The sequence below is a fragment of the Centropristis striata genome, chromosome 10 (genome assembly GCF_030273125.1).
Source record: "Centropristis striata isolate RG_2023a ecotype Rhode Island chromosome 10, C.striata_1.0, whole genome shotgun sequence".
Lineage (NCBI taxonomy): Eukaryota > Metazoa > Chordata > Actinopteri > Perciformes > Serranidae > Centropristis > Centropristis striata.
The window spans coordinates 20,616,634-20,631,773 of record NC_081526.1 but is presented as its reverse complement, the minus strand read 5'-3'; the positions used below and the strand labels follow the sequence as shown (position 1 = coordinate 20,631,773).

Here is a 15,140-nt window from a genome sequence, read left to right as displayed (position 1 = left end):
AACACTATTGTTGTTTGGCATGTAGTACAAAAAATGTTGGATGACTCCCCAGGGTTGTCATGTTTTTCTCCAATCTGGGGTAACGATTACTTCGCCCCGGCAAAGAATGACATGGGTTTTAAAGCATGGTTGAACAAGGGCATAGTAAAACTACAGGATGTATATGAGGATTGTACTCTATTGTCTTTTAATGAGTTAAAGGCAAAGTTTGATATACCACAGAAACACTTCTTTAAGTATTTACAACTTAGAAGTTTTATTCTCACACACTTAAACAACTCGGTGCGACAACCTCCATTCTCCATCTTAGAAACACATGTTACAAAAAATTGTTTTGGTAAAGGACTGGTCTCCCGGTTTTATAACATGTTGGTTGAAAACCATAAGGAAAACTCTGATAGTAAAAGACAGGAGTGGATACAAGACATACAAGAAGATATTTCCCCCTCTGAATGGAGTAAAATATGTTTAAAAACACACACTCAAACCATTAACACTCGATTGAGAATGGTACAATTTAATTGGATAATGCGAACATACATCTCCCCTGTACAATTAAATAAATTTGATCCTAATATACTTGATAAATGTTTTAAATGTAACAGTTACCAGGGTACATTATATCACTGTTTATGGAAATGTGAAGAGATTCAAAAATTTTGGAGCTCAGTGTTAAAGTATATTTCTCAGATCACAACTTCCCCTGTACCTTTTTGCCCTAAGTTATGTATTTTAGGTATTTATCCAGATCAATGTACTTTATCTTGTAATGAAAGAAAAATGGTTGACCTTTGTTTACTACAGGCCAAACGCTGTATTGCATTGTGTTGGAAGAATGTTGGTTGTCCCTCTTTTAAACACTGGTTAAATAACTTAACATCGAGTTTGGCTCTTGAAAAACTGACCTATATTGTTAGAAAGAGGGCTTCTGAATTTTATAATATTCGGAAAATATTTCTGGAACTGCTGAGGAATGGAGATATGGAGGAGGCGGTGGGACAGTAAGATAATGAAAAATATCTAATTTGTTGTTGGGAATGTAACCTGTAAGAATGTAAGAATACTCGTCACAGTTTAATTATTTTTTTATTTTTTTCATTTTATTTATATGTTTTTGTTATTTATTTTTTGTTATCTACATTTATTTGATTATTCATTTGTTTTTATCCTTTTCAGTATTATTGATATTTTGATTATTATTTCCTTGCTGCCATATGTTTGTGAAGTTTTGGTTGTTGGATGTTGTTATATTAACACAAAAACCAATAAATATATGTTTAAAAAAAAAAAAAGAAGGAGTCTCCAATAATACCAGAAAAAGTCGCTGGATTTCTCACAAGTCGCTTTTTGGAAAAATAGTCGCTAAGGGGGTTTAGTATCATGGCTATCTCCTTGAGGTACATCACCTGACAAAAGACAGAAAAAAATTTAGCAGGCCCCAGGTTACTTCACTGTCTCCACCAGCATGTACATTGGTGCTGCTGGATTCAGGACCAACAAGAATGGACTTAGCATCCCCATAACATCCTTACATACCAAACCATCTGTTTCCTGTCCTTTTTTTTTTGTTGCAAGACCTACATACAGTATAACTAAATGTATTATTTTTTCTATTGTTGTTTATTGAACATTAGTATATAAGTCTGAATCCTCAGTCCAGATCAGTGTATGATGTGATGTGTTGGAAGCAGGAAAAATACACAAGCATAAGAAGCAGTGGGTAGTACCAACGGAAAGTGGTCTAAGGGAAGGACGAACGGTAAACTGATGACAGGGTCATAGGCACCAAAGGCTCATTGATGCATATGGGTAATGAAAGGTTATGTCATTTTCTTCAAACTCAGAGAAGAGCTACTAAAGCACAAATTGCTGAAAAAAATCAAAGCTGTTTCTGATGGAATGGTGTCAGAACACACAGTGCTAAGCAATTGCAGAGCAGTCAGAGTGCCCACGCTGACTGCTGTCCACCACAGAAAGGGCCTACAATGGGCACCTGAGCATCAGAACTGGACCATGTTTCTTGGAAGAGATGGCACTAAATGGACTACAGGAAAAAGACAAGCTGGTGGAGGCAGTGTGATGCTTTAGGGAATGATCTGCTGGAACCCTTGGGTCCATGTACATGTACATGTACCACCTAACTAAGCATTTTTACAGACCAAGTACAATCCTTCATAGAAACCCTATTCCCTAATGGCAGTGGCCTCTGTTAGCAGGATAATGAGACCCAATGCAAAAATGGTTCAGGACTGGTTTGAGGAACACAACAATGATTTCAAGGTGTTTACTTGCCAGTGTTTACGCATGAACTGGATGATGCTCTCACAGACAGAACCAAGCACTGCATGAGACATACAACCAGGCAACATGTCCTCACCTCATACATTTAGCAGCAGAAACATACATATAGGAGAACTTGAAGTAGCCAGCCCATGTTTTAACTTGTGTAAATCAACCACACAACCAAGAGGCAGCTGTTGAGGTGTCATAGCACAGACTGGTCTCCCCCCAAAAACGTCAATATAGGTCGTAAGTACAGGCAGCGAAATATGAGCTATATTTACACTATATGGGCAAAAGTATTTGGACGCCTGACCATGATACCAACAGGGACTGTAATGACATTATATTCACATACATTAACTTTAATATGGAGTTAGTCCCCCTTTTGCAGCTATAGCCTGGATCGCAATCTTCGTTCCAGTTCACCCCAAAGGTGCTCAGTGGGGTTGAGGTCAGGGCTCTGTGCAGGCCAGTCAAGTTCTTCCACACTGAACTCATCAAACCATGTCTTTAAAGACCTTGCCTTGTGCTTTTGGGCACAGTCATGTTGGAACAGAGAAGGGCCTAACCCAAACTGTTGCAACAAAGTTGGAAGCATAGCATTGTCCAAAATGTTTCAGTATGTCAAAGCATTAGCATGGTCCTTCACTGGAGATAAGGGGCCTAGCCCAAACCCTGAAAAACAGCCCCATCCCATTTTTCCTCCTCCACCAAACCTCACTGTTGGCACAATGCAGTCAGGCAGGTAGCGTTCTCCCAGCATCCACCAAACCCAGACTCGACCATCTGAATCCAAACAGAGAAACATGATTCGTCACTCCACAGAACACGTTTCCACTTGTCCAGTGACAATACGCTTTACACCACTCCATCCAACGCTTGGCTATGGACTTGGTGATGTAATCAGCATAGCGACTTTAATGCACCGTGCACCTTAGTATTCATTGACCCTGCTGTGTGATTTTTATGTGGTCTTCTGCTTCGTAGCTGAGTTGCTTTTGATCCTAAATGCTTCCACTTTCTAATAATATCACTAACAGTTGACGGCTGAATATCCAGCATGGATGAAATTTCCTAAACCATCTTATTGCAGAGGTAGCATCCCATTATAATACCACAACTGAAGTTGATGAGCTCTTCAAAACAACCCGTTTTGCATCACAAATGTTTGCAAATGGAGACTGCATGGCTGGGTGCTTGACTTTATACACCTGTGGCAAGGGATGTGATTGAAAAACCTGAATTCATTAAATAATTAAATTAATCATTAAATAACAGGTGTACTGTTGTCCATACAGTGTATGTATTACACCGTCTGCTGCAATGTGTCCACGGCCATCTTGCTGATGTAGTAGGATTGACGGTGAAGCAAAGCTTAAATTGCGTAGTCAAGATTTTGGTAGCAGGGAGTGAGGCAGGCATGGTGGATGGATTGAACAAATGACGAACTTAAGAGCGGGGTTCGTGCCCCATGTGGAAACAAAAGTAAAACATTTTGAACGTCACCTTGTTTTCATAAGTTACGTGAATCACATTTTTGAATGTAACTTCACGTGACCCTTGTAACACTTCCATCATTTATGTAAAAAAATTTTACTGTTTAAACTGTCTTTTATGACGCCTCCTTTTTGTATGGGTGTGTATACAGATCTGCCTTGTTGTTTGTCATGCCTCTTGCTCCGTTGACATCCCCAATAAGATTACTCTCAGTGACAAGTTGGTGTTGATTGTACTGTCTACTTCTTACTGCTCATGTATGATGAGTGAACGTACACCGTGGACATCAGGCTTTGTATGGTCGATGTTTATTACGGTAGAATAAAGCTGCCGTGCGGAAATCCTGGCGACTGTCCGAGCTAACTTCCATTCCAGAGCCTATGCTAACTGCTGATCCCGTTAGCCTCTCCGCCTATACCAGCTCACGTTACACTGTGAACCGTAAGTGTATGTATAACGACGTGTGTGCTATTTTAGAACACTCTGCTGCATTCTCTCTATTGGTCAGCAGGGGGCGATTTCACTATCTGCAACCAGAAGTCAGATTCAATTTTCAGTTCAATTCAATTTTTGCCTGCTGGAATGGAAGTGAATGGGAAGTGAGTATTGCCAATGTGTGACTGCAGCCTCAGACATACTTTCCCGTTTTCTAGACTTTGGCCTATGTCTTATTTTTAAGAAAGAAAATATGCTCTTTAGATTATCCACTACATTTACCAGCTCATCTATAAATCGTGTCTGTATGGTAGGTATGGTGTGGTGGGATGTTTGAGTCATGAAAAAGATGCTGATGAGAGCTGTGAGTGGACTGAAAACATAAAAGTTGTGGGCCCTAAAGCCAAAACAAAGCCCCCAAAGCCCCTCAAACATTACACGTGGTAATTGAATTCACTGTTATCCAAAACACATTTTTTTGTATAAATATTGAACTCTGAACAAACAATAACTAAAAGTGATGACAGACACAAATAAGAAATAGAAATCAAGTAGAAAAAAAAACATGACTCTAAAGAAATAATTGCATAAGGTGTTGTTGGTGAAGCTTGTTTTTCTTCACACCTCTGATGGCAGTGATACCTCAGAGGTTGAATTGTTGTCATGTGACTAATCCATGCAGGTGTGAAGTCTTTGTCTACAGGGGTTCAGTACACCGCCACCAGGAGCAACTAATGGGCTGAAAAACATTGTCCACAAAGAGGCAGATTAAATCGGATGGGACCTAAGAGTGTGTGTGTGTGTGTGTGTGTGTGTGTGTGTGTGCGTGCGTGTGGGCAAATGTGCTTGTTTGTTATTGGTCTGCCAATGGCAGCAATACACAGGTAAATTAAGTAAATGACCATTCATCCCGACAAACACTGATCTATTGGGAGATGAGTTTCTACACTTTACTTTTAGCTCTGCTCATTATGTTCACGACAGAAGTTACATTAATTTTGTCTCATTAAACTTGCTGAAGACTATTTTGTCATCTGTTTTTCTTTTTCTTTTTACTTCCATATGAGGTTTCACCGTGATCACTACCTTGAGTTTCGGCGTTTCTTAAGTTAGGAAAAGGTGTCATGACACCACATATGGGGATATCCTATGTTATTTCCGTGATTTGGTCACAAAAGCATTATATTTTTAACTGTTATCCAGCAGCAGGTTGGATCTTTAAATGTATAAGTCCTTTTGCTGCTTTTACACATGAAATCATGGTCAATATATTTTGGGCTTTTTAAAAAAGAATTTGCAAAAAAAACAACCCCTCTTTAATATGAAAGTGAAAAAAGACTTTTACAAAATACTATAAATTAATTAAATTATATAAGGTAAAATAAATGATTGCATAAGTATTCATATGCTTGAAAGTAACTGAACTACTTCAACAAAGTTCCAGCTTGTTGATGCCAGCAGTGTCACAGTTAGTGTAGTTGATGTGTGTCAAGTGATCGTAGTATAAAAAAACATGTGTCTGGGAGGTCCAGTCTCTGGTTAATCACTATTCCTGCTACAATTGTACCATGAAGACAAAAGAACACTTCTAGTAACTCAGTGAAAAGATCATTGAACAGTATAAGTCAGGAGATGGCTACAAAAACATGTCCAGCTCACTGGACATCCCACAGAGTTCAGTTAAACCATCATTAAGAAATGGAAGCAGTATGGCACTTGTCCAGTCACTCAGATTGTGAGGACGGCCAGCTCCAGGCAGATTTAAACAAGTGCCATACTTCTTTCATTTCTTAAGGATGGTTTAACTGAACTCTGTGGGATGTCCAGTGAGTTTAAATTTTTTTGTAGCCATCTCCCGACTTAAAAAGTATTATACAGGCCAATGATATGAAGAGGAATATTAAACAAAGGTAGATAACAAACAAGATAGAGATTTTTTGACAGTATTTTTAACTGTACACAGTGTACACCCTATTGCCTAATATGTTATTTAAAATATATATATAAAAATAAATTAATAATTTACAACGGTAATCTGCATAGACAATCTCTCACTGTTTTAGTAACACCACAGATCTTTAAAAGAGTTCAGGTCACCTGCTGTTTTGTAGAATAATCAATCAGTAGCCTGGACTTTATTGGACTGATACAAACAGCCCAAGTAGACGATTGCTTCCAGCAGGAGATATTGAGGGATTCTGGGTAACAGAGCCACCAATCGTCCCCAACCTGCATCTTCAGAGGTCTGCAGATAGCTGCTACTAAAGTAGTGTTTCAATGTATCAATTCAATGATAACTTTGACATGACGAGAGCTGTGTTGCATGCACAAAAGGTTCCAGGCTCACAAACAGGGGCTGCCACAGCTAGTGCAATTGATAGCAGATTTGCTCAGTGGTGTTTTTGGTTCCTGATACTTCAGTGTTCATTAGTGTTCATGAACCCTCTCGCTTTTCTTCTGACAGAGCTAAGATAGCTTATGTGGTGAATCTACTTCATGGCAAAGCAGGGCAGTTGGCTACGGCTCTATGGGAGATTAAGTCTTTACTATTGCTCGGAGGTCCAAGAGGCAGTTCAGAGGTTGCTAAGGGCTCCTCTTACGTATCCACCTATTTCATAGATTATTTGCATTTTAGCTGCTGAGAGTGGGTGTGATGAGCTAGCCATTATGGGGGAGAATTTGAAGGGCCTGTCTGAGGCGTTAAAAGTTGAGTTGGTTTCTCATGATGAGCATAAGAATTTAGAGCGGTTCATTTCCCTTGCCATCATTATTGACAATTGGTTGAGGGAGGGACACAGAGAGGATATTTAGAACCCGCAAATTAGCTCCTTTCATGTTACCCTGAGCCTGACCTGCATGTTCCGTCTCAAACTTGGCCCCCCACCTTCTAGTGATCAGTTTGTCCTACCCTTTGTCCAGGAGCCTATGATGCTGGGTCAGGCACATTTGACTCCCAGTGACTAGTGTATCTACTGTTGCCAGGCCAGTCATTTCCTGTCTTTTTGTCCCTTGATGCAAAAAAGAGCTGGCTCACCAGTAAACAAGAGGAAACTGGTGACCTAGACCTCCTCACTCTCTAGTTTAAGTATTACCCATCTTGCTTTCATTTGGTTTAATCACAGTTCTGTTCCCATTCAAGCCTTTATCGATTCAGGTTCTGACCATAATTTAATCAATTCAGACCTTGTTATCAAGGTTAACCATCCTCTGGAGCCTCTTGATGCTGTTCCTAATGGAGTTAGAGGCTTTCTAACCAATTTCAAGCCAAAACTGAGAACAAAACCTGTTCCCTATCAGGTTAGCTTCGCAGCACGAGTTACGCACCATGGTGATCTAGCGGGGTTAATAGACAACCACCTTGGTGATACCGGAAACCCAGGGTAAAACCTGAAGTTACCTTGCTCAACCTCAACCTCAAATCCAGCTTCTTAATATAGGGCTCTGGTGTATTTTTCCTTGTGGTGTTTTTTGGGGGGAAGCTAATGTTATAATTCACTTCCATGAACTGACAGCACATTGTGAAAGCTACCAAATACTAAAATGAAAAATACACAACACTCAAACTGTTCAACACTGTGGTGGCAACGCTCTTAAGCACACCTTGCATTCTTTTCAGTTTTACTCTAAATCCGACCATAACTTACAAAATGAACATCATGCTTTGTTGAAAAAGACTTGAAGATAGCAACTGAGGCCATGGACTCATCAAACTTATTTTTGCAAGACTAGACGGGCTGGTCTGAGTATTTCAGAAACTGTTGATCTACTGGAATTTGCATGCACAACCAATGCCAAAATGTATTGTTGATGCCAGAGGTAAGAGGAGAATGGTCAGTCTGGTTCGAGATGATAGAGAGGCAAAACTCACCCAAATAACCACTACCTGCCAGTAGGGTTGCACATTCAACGATTCAATACACAGGTTATGATACGATTCAAAAATTATATACTTTTATTACAGACCAATTTGATACAAATCGAGACAGTGTAAGAATGACACAATTTGATTTGATTATGACACAATTTGATTTGATTCTACGAGTATTGTGTGTCTACTGTGACATTAACTGATAACTGACATTAACTGGGGCGTTCCCGGTGGCACACCTGGTAGAGTGTATAACATAGAGGCCTTGTCCTCAAGAGTAGGCGGCCCAGGTTCGAATCCGAAATCGAAAATGTCACAGTAGGATATCAATAAAGATTTTATGATACAGTATCACCCAACTGTGAAAAATGTTATGTGACATGTTTGTTCTCATTTAGCTCTCAAAGTGCACCCAGAGTCTCATAAAATCCTGAGGGAAACACTGGATACATTACTAAATACTAATGCTTGTACACTGTACAAGCATTAGTACTTGTACACTGTACAAGCATTAGTGCTTGTACAGTGTACAAGTATGTACACTACATAATGCTTTATGTAGTGTGTAGTATGTACAGTGCTTTTATAGGATAGCTGTATCACATTGTCTAGATGCATAGCTAAGGAGCTAGCTAACTTAAGCTAACTTAACTTGGGGTTAGCAATGGGCTACCCTATTATTGCAGAATGCCAAAGACAGAAAGAAACCTGAAAGACATAAAGAAGGAACTGAAAAATGCTGCAAGAGGTAGCTGTTATTTGAAAGGTTGGGTCCAGAGCTGCAACAGTGAGGATTTGAGATAAGGATAAAGGTATGCCAAGTAATTTCATGGTTAGCTATAGTGCTTCATTTTTGTATAGGGTCAATTTAAAATGGATTTTTTATTTTTTCACCCCTGCCCTTCAAACAGTCCGAGTCCGCCACTGTTGTTTCACATGACGCTTTGGAGACTGGAGAGACCCATGGAGTTGCGCAAGAACTGTTTCGCAGGCAGCTTCAGCTCTCGCGTTGTTTTAGATTTGCTGACGCAAACTGTAAGTGTGTGAGGCCGCCAACCAATTCCAAGTCTTGCGATACCCGATCCATGACTCTGGTTTATCGTTCACATCCCTACCTGCCACTCACTCTCACCTCATTAGACCAACTCCCCTTATCCACTCTCACTTCATCAGCCCAACTCCACTCACCTGTTCATTCGGGTGCTTCAGATCACTTATCAAGCAAGTATAAAAACTTCTGCTTGCCCACATTCACTGCCAGATCGTTCATTGCATTCATGCCTGATTTCCTGTTGCCGACCCTGCCTATCTTTGACTTTACTGCTTCTTTTATTCCCTGTGCGGGGGGTTTCATAAGCCTAAGCACCATTAGTGTTGGTCTCATGGTTTAAAAGTATATTTAGATGCCTATAATTATTAATTATAATAAATGATATGACTTGATTTACTCTAAGTCATGTGGCACCACTGGAAAAAAAGAGAAAAGATTCACCTAATTCAGTCTCACAAAGTTACTAAACTATCAATTTGGAACTCTCAATTAATAATTAACTTGATAATTGTAATCATATCACAATATTGATAGTAATGGTTGAAAGGAATTTTGAATTATTTTCATAGAAGAGGTCAGTACATCACTTCTACATGTAGAACATTAAATGGTCTGCATATATAGTCCAAGTATTTCTTCTTAAAAAAACAAAGTACAGCTAACAAACACTGTGTCTAATCCAAACAGACTATTTACTGTGTGTGTGTGTGTGTGTGTGTGTGGCAAAATGGCTACCTGAGTTAGGTCAAAGCAGGCACATGGGTCGTTAAACCAGAAATGAAGATGGGGGAGCGGGGGAAGGTCTGTTTCTTGCCTTGGACAACAAACTGTCATGCAAACATTACTGTAATCCTGGCTTACCTTCACTGGTTACCAGAGAAATTCAGGATTTATTTTAAAATTAATTTAATTATGTTTAAGGCCCAGGTCTTCTAGCCTTCCCCTGCTAGGGTTAGGGTTAGTTACTTTGTAAAACAAGAAAATGAAAATCCTGCACCAGGCTCTGCATGGATGTGTTACTTCAGCTACTGGTGAGATTATGTACTTTGGTCTGGAAAGGTTCAGATGCCAAAGTCAAAGGCATTTAATACACCAAAACACTTCACAACAACTAACAACTTAATAAAAAGGATTTTAGTTTTCCCAGCAACAATTATTTGGTCCAAAGATTGACAAGTAAAAAAGACGTACTATGATTTTCATAGTACAGAGTAGTTGTATACATATTTGTAAACAATTGTGATTGTGTGTTGTGTTGCCACAACAACTGAATTGCAAATCTCTGGAAAAACCTATTATTTCCCCTTGAAGCCTTTTGAGTTGACATCCTGCTGTTTCGGGTGGACTCAATTGAGTGAATGAAAAAGCCTAATTTTCCTTAAGATTGCTTTGGTCTTTTCAGTAACTGAAAAGTAATTTGCAGGCCAATAATATGAAAAAAGGGACAAAAGAGTACATAAAAACATATGTGATAGGAGAGAGGGTGAGGGTTCCAAATACACAGAGGGGAAAAGGAGGGGTGGAATTATGAGAATGTGAGAGAGGTAAATCAGTTACATGACTCAGTTTTGTTCAGAAAGCTGCCAGAGCTGCAGCTATCTGCAGATCTCTGAAGATGGAGGTTGGGGATGATTGGGAGCTCTGTTTCCCAGAACTCGGCAATATCTCCTGCTGGAAGCCACAGTCTATTTGGCCTGAAACATTGCTCACTGTTGTGCTGTACTCCATCTCTGTTCTCACTGCGGTCCTCAACCTGCTCATCATCATCTCAGTCTCCCACTTCAGGCAGAGATGAACTTTTTAGTTTCTCTTCACAGGTTTTGTACTTTAAACATGTGAATAACTGCTGTAGATAGAATAATTTGAACTTTGAATTGGTAGTGAATAATGTTGCTCCTCTAACACTAGTCTTATCTTCTGTCTTACTGACTGCACAATAACACTGAAATGTCTGACTTCGACACAGCACCATATGGTTGATGTCCTGTAGTAGGCTTATTTTTAATTGACTACACTTCATATATATATATATATATATATATATATATATATATATATATGAAGTGTAGTCAATTAAAAAAAAATATATATATATATATATATATATATACATGCAAACTTTATGTCTAATCAGAAAGCATTCAAATTCATAAGTCACTCTTTATGAAATGTTGCAGGAGTTGTTGGGCTATTTTGTCATGAAGATTTGTTTTGTGGAATGATGCTTTTCTCTTTTCCTCCAGGCAGCTCCACACACCCACCAACATCCTCCTCCTCTCTCTGGCTGTCTCAGACTTGCTTGTGGGCCTCCTGGTGATGCCAGTTGAAATATTTCAAATATCATCTTGCTGGTTTCTTGGTGACCTTATGTGTTCCCTGTATTATTATGTGTCCTACATTATTCTCTCTGCCTCAGTTGGAGACATGGTGCTCATATCAGTTGACCGCCATGTGGCTATTTGTGACCCTCTGCATTACACCACCAGAATCACTGTGAATAGAGTTAAAGTATGTGTTTGTCTGGTATGGCTCTGCTCTTTTGCATACAATAGTTTATTTTTAAATTTGGATCTGATTGAAAAAGAAATCTTTGTTTTTTGTGATGGCGTGTGTGAGGCTTTATCAGACTCATCAGCGGCTAACGTTGATCTTGTTTTAAACTTTATTACTCCCATTACTGTCATCATAGTTTTGTACACAAGAGTATTTGTTGTGGCTGTGTCTCAAGCTCGTGCCATGCGCTCTCACTTTACAGCTGTCACAAAGCAGATTTCAGTGACTAAAACAGCAAAGAAATCTGAGCTGAAAGCAGCCAGGACTCTTGGTGTTTTGGTTGTTGTGTTTCTAATGTGTTTTTCCCCTTTTTATTGTATAAACCTTGTTGGGCACAGTTCCTTTGATTATTCAACTGCATTTTTTGTGACGTATTTGTTCTTTTTTAACTCTTGTCTAAACCCTTTGATTTATGCCTTTTTTTACCCCTGGTTCAGAAAAACAGTTAAACTCATTGTTACTCTTCAGATCCTGCAGCCTGGCTCCTGTGAGGCCAACATACTGTAGAGAAGTTGTAAAAACGATGGCATAATGAAATTGGTGAGAACAAGATAACATTTTTGTGTTTCTCCCTCAATGCTGATTTTTATATTAAAAAGGAGTAGTCAAATAATAATGGGATGCGCAAAATGTTGTTGAAAAACGAACAATGTGATGATATCTACAATATGAGGTCCATAATCCCACAGGTGTGACTAGAAGTTGGTGAACATACACAACTGAATCTTAAAGTAATCAGGTATTTTACAATATAGAATAAATCATAAATTATTCTGACATTTGTATGACTCTTTTATTTCAAATTTTATCTTTAAATACGGTGGGGTTTTTTTTGTAATTTCTGGAAAAGGCACCCTATTACATGTATCAACTGACTATAATAAGACCATTTTGAGAGTATCAGAGCTTTTGGAAATTCTATGAACTTTTCCTGAAAAAAATTTGACAAGATAATAATAATAATAATAATAATATATTCAATTTTTATAGCGCTTTTAAAGGTACTCAAAGTCGCTTAACATAACAGGAATTAGACACACACAAACACAAAATGCAGAAGAAAACAGAACTAAACAGAGATGAGAGATAAGAGTTCAGGTCTTGTAAGCTATTTTGAAAAGGTGGGTTTTGAGTTGATTTTTGAAGGCGTGGAGTGAGTCTGAATTGTGGATGTGAGTAGGGAGGGAGTTCCAGAGGGTTGGGGCAGCAGTGGAGAAGGCTCTGTCGCCAACGGTGCGGTGCTTGGGCCTGATGATGGGGGTGGATTCTGTGCTGGATTGGGAGCCAGTGAAGGTGCTGAAGGATGGGCGTGATGTGTTCTCTGGAGCGGGAGTGGGTGAGCAATCGGGCAGCTGATCTTTGGACATATTGTAGTTTTTGAAGGTTGGTGGAGGGGAGGCCGTAGAGAATGCTGTCCAGTCTGGAGGTTGTGAAAGCATGAATTACAGGATTGGGCGGAGACGTGAGATGTTGCGGAGGTGGAAGAAGGATGTTTTGGTGATGTTCTTGATGTGTGATTTGAAGGAGAGAGTTGGATCCATGGTGACGCCGACGTTTCGGACAGAGGGGGAGGGGGTAACTGTGTGTCCATCAATGTTCAGTGAGAAGTCCTGGGAAGAGGGGAGGCGGGATTTGGGGCCAACGACGATGATTTCTGATTTGCTGCAGTTGAGTTTGAGAAAGTTGCTGTTCATCCAGGTTTATACTTTTGACTTAGACATTTTTACCAAATTTTGGACCTGTCAAAACATAGTGATTTTCTGTAATAAAAAAAAAAGCCACCCTACTATGTGTATCAACAGACTATAATAAGCCCATTTTGAGAGTATCAGGACATTTAAAAATGTAATTACTGTTTCAGAAAAAATTTCAGGATCCCATAGTATGATTTTTTTTTTTCAAATTTAATTTTTTTTTTTTAAATTCGACATCTCAAAATATGTTATTTCCGGAAAAGCCACACAACTACATGTATAAACAGACTATAATTAGACCATATTGAAAGTCTCGGGGCATTGTGAGTTTTTCACACAAAAAATTCAGCATCTTATAGTTGAAACATTTAAAACATTGGAATAATCTACTCTTCTATCAGAAATGCTCTGTAGAAAGGCATGAAGTTCAGTGAAAACCGGTAACAGTTTTTTGAACTGCTGACTCTTTGTTGTCTATTCTCTCTCCCATGTACTTGATTTTCCAAGTGAGTTCAACTACTTCTCATTCAGCAGATATCTGAATACAGGTCTGCCTGTCTGGGACACACTAAAACCTCAAAGTACAAAGTAAATAAATCATTCCCCCATGATGGTTTCTGTCATTTTAGATATTTATAGAAGGGGATGCACCAATATAAACGTTTTGGTCGATAACGATAACCAATATTAACCCTCTATGGTACAACCCATTCTAAGCCTTCTACATAAAGACAATACATCCCCAGTTATGATGCAATGCATTAACAGAGTGGGATTCTAATTAAACCTATAGCGGTGTTTAAATTTTTGTCACATGACTTTCTGGAGGCCATTTTGAACCCCTTTTCTGCAGACGTTTTCACAGGGAGGAGCCTCAGCATTTGACTCCTCAAAAATCAACTAAAAAAGTGTTTTCAACAGGGAAAAAAATATACTCCATAATAGGTGAGTTAAGTTCATTATTCTGTAGTTTATTGCACTTTACTTGATCATTAAATCATAGAAAGTGTTAAAAATGTGTATGTTGCCATATGGCAACACTGTACCATTATGAATTGTTAGCCTGGCATGTTGATAACATTTTGTATTTAGTTATAGGCCTATTGTTCAAAAGCATATTGTAAACTTTATGGACTCCACAACCATGTAGAATCATTTAGTTATTTTTTCAGGTCCATCAATTTGACAGATACATATTTGACTGTTAGTTGTAGTAAAGTTAATAGTTATTGCATTGGTGTACACTGATCTTCTATAGTCTACTATAATAATGCACTTTGTGAGTCCTTTCCGCATTGCATATGATGATATTTGACACATCTTTCTTCCATTTACAGAATGAATACAACAATATTTTATGGTTCCTCACTGAAGAAAGCAAATCTAGCCCTCCCAGTAGATGGTAGTGAAGATGAATTAGGATTCAGTGATGAAGAAAACTAGCAGCTGGCAACACAGCAAGGAGAGAGTGAGAGTGATGAAGGCAGTGAGAGTGATGAAGACTATGAGCCAGAGAATGAGGACAGTGGAGACAGTGAGGACAGTGAGTGTAAAATGCATTGCTAATTATTTTCCAGCCTTTATTTATGTATTGGATTAAACTGGTATTTTCATAACATACTAAGGATATTTGCTTGTTTTTCTAGGTCCACCTCATCCACAGAAAGCAGGAAAAAGGCTAAAGGGCTGGTGTGGAAGAAGAGCAGGAGCATTCTTCCAGTCCCACAATGGAAAGGCAGTCTACCCCAAGCCACAGAAG

The 15,140-nt window shown here is 38.9% G+C and overlaps 1 protein-coding gene across 1 annotated transcript; it reads left to right on the top strand.

The window, feature by feature from the left end:
• The first annotated feature begins 10,749 nt into the window (after positions 1-10,749).
• LOC131978713 (trace amine-associated receptor 13c-like) lies at positions 10,750-12,194 on the top strand. Its single transcript, XM_059342434.1, has 2 exons — positions 10,750-10,919; positions 11,378-12,194. The coding sequence occupies exons 1-2, from the start codon at positions 10,750-10,752 to the stop codon at positions 12,192-12,194; spliced, it is 987 nt and encodes a 328-aa protein (XP_059198417.1).
• Positions 12,195-15,140: the final 2,946 nt, after the last annotated feature.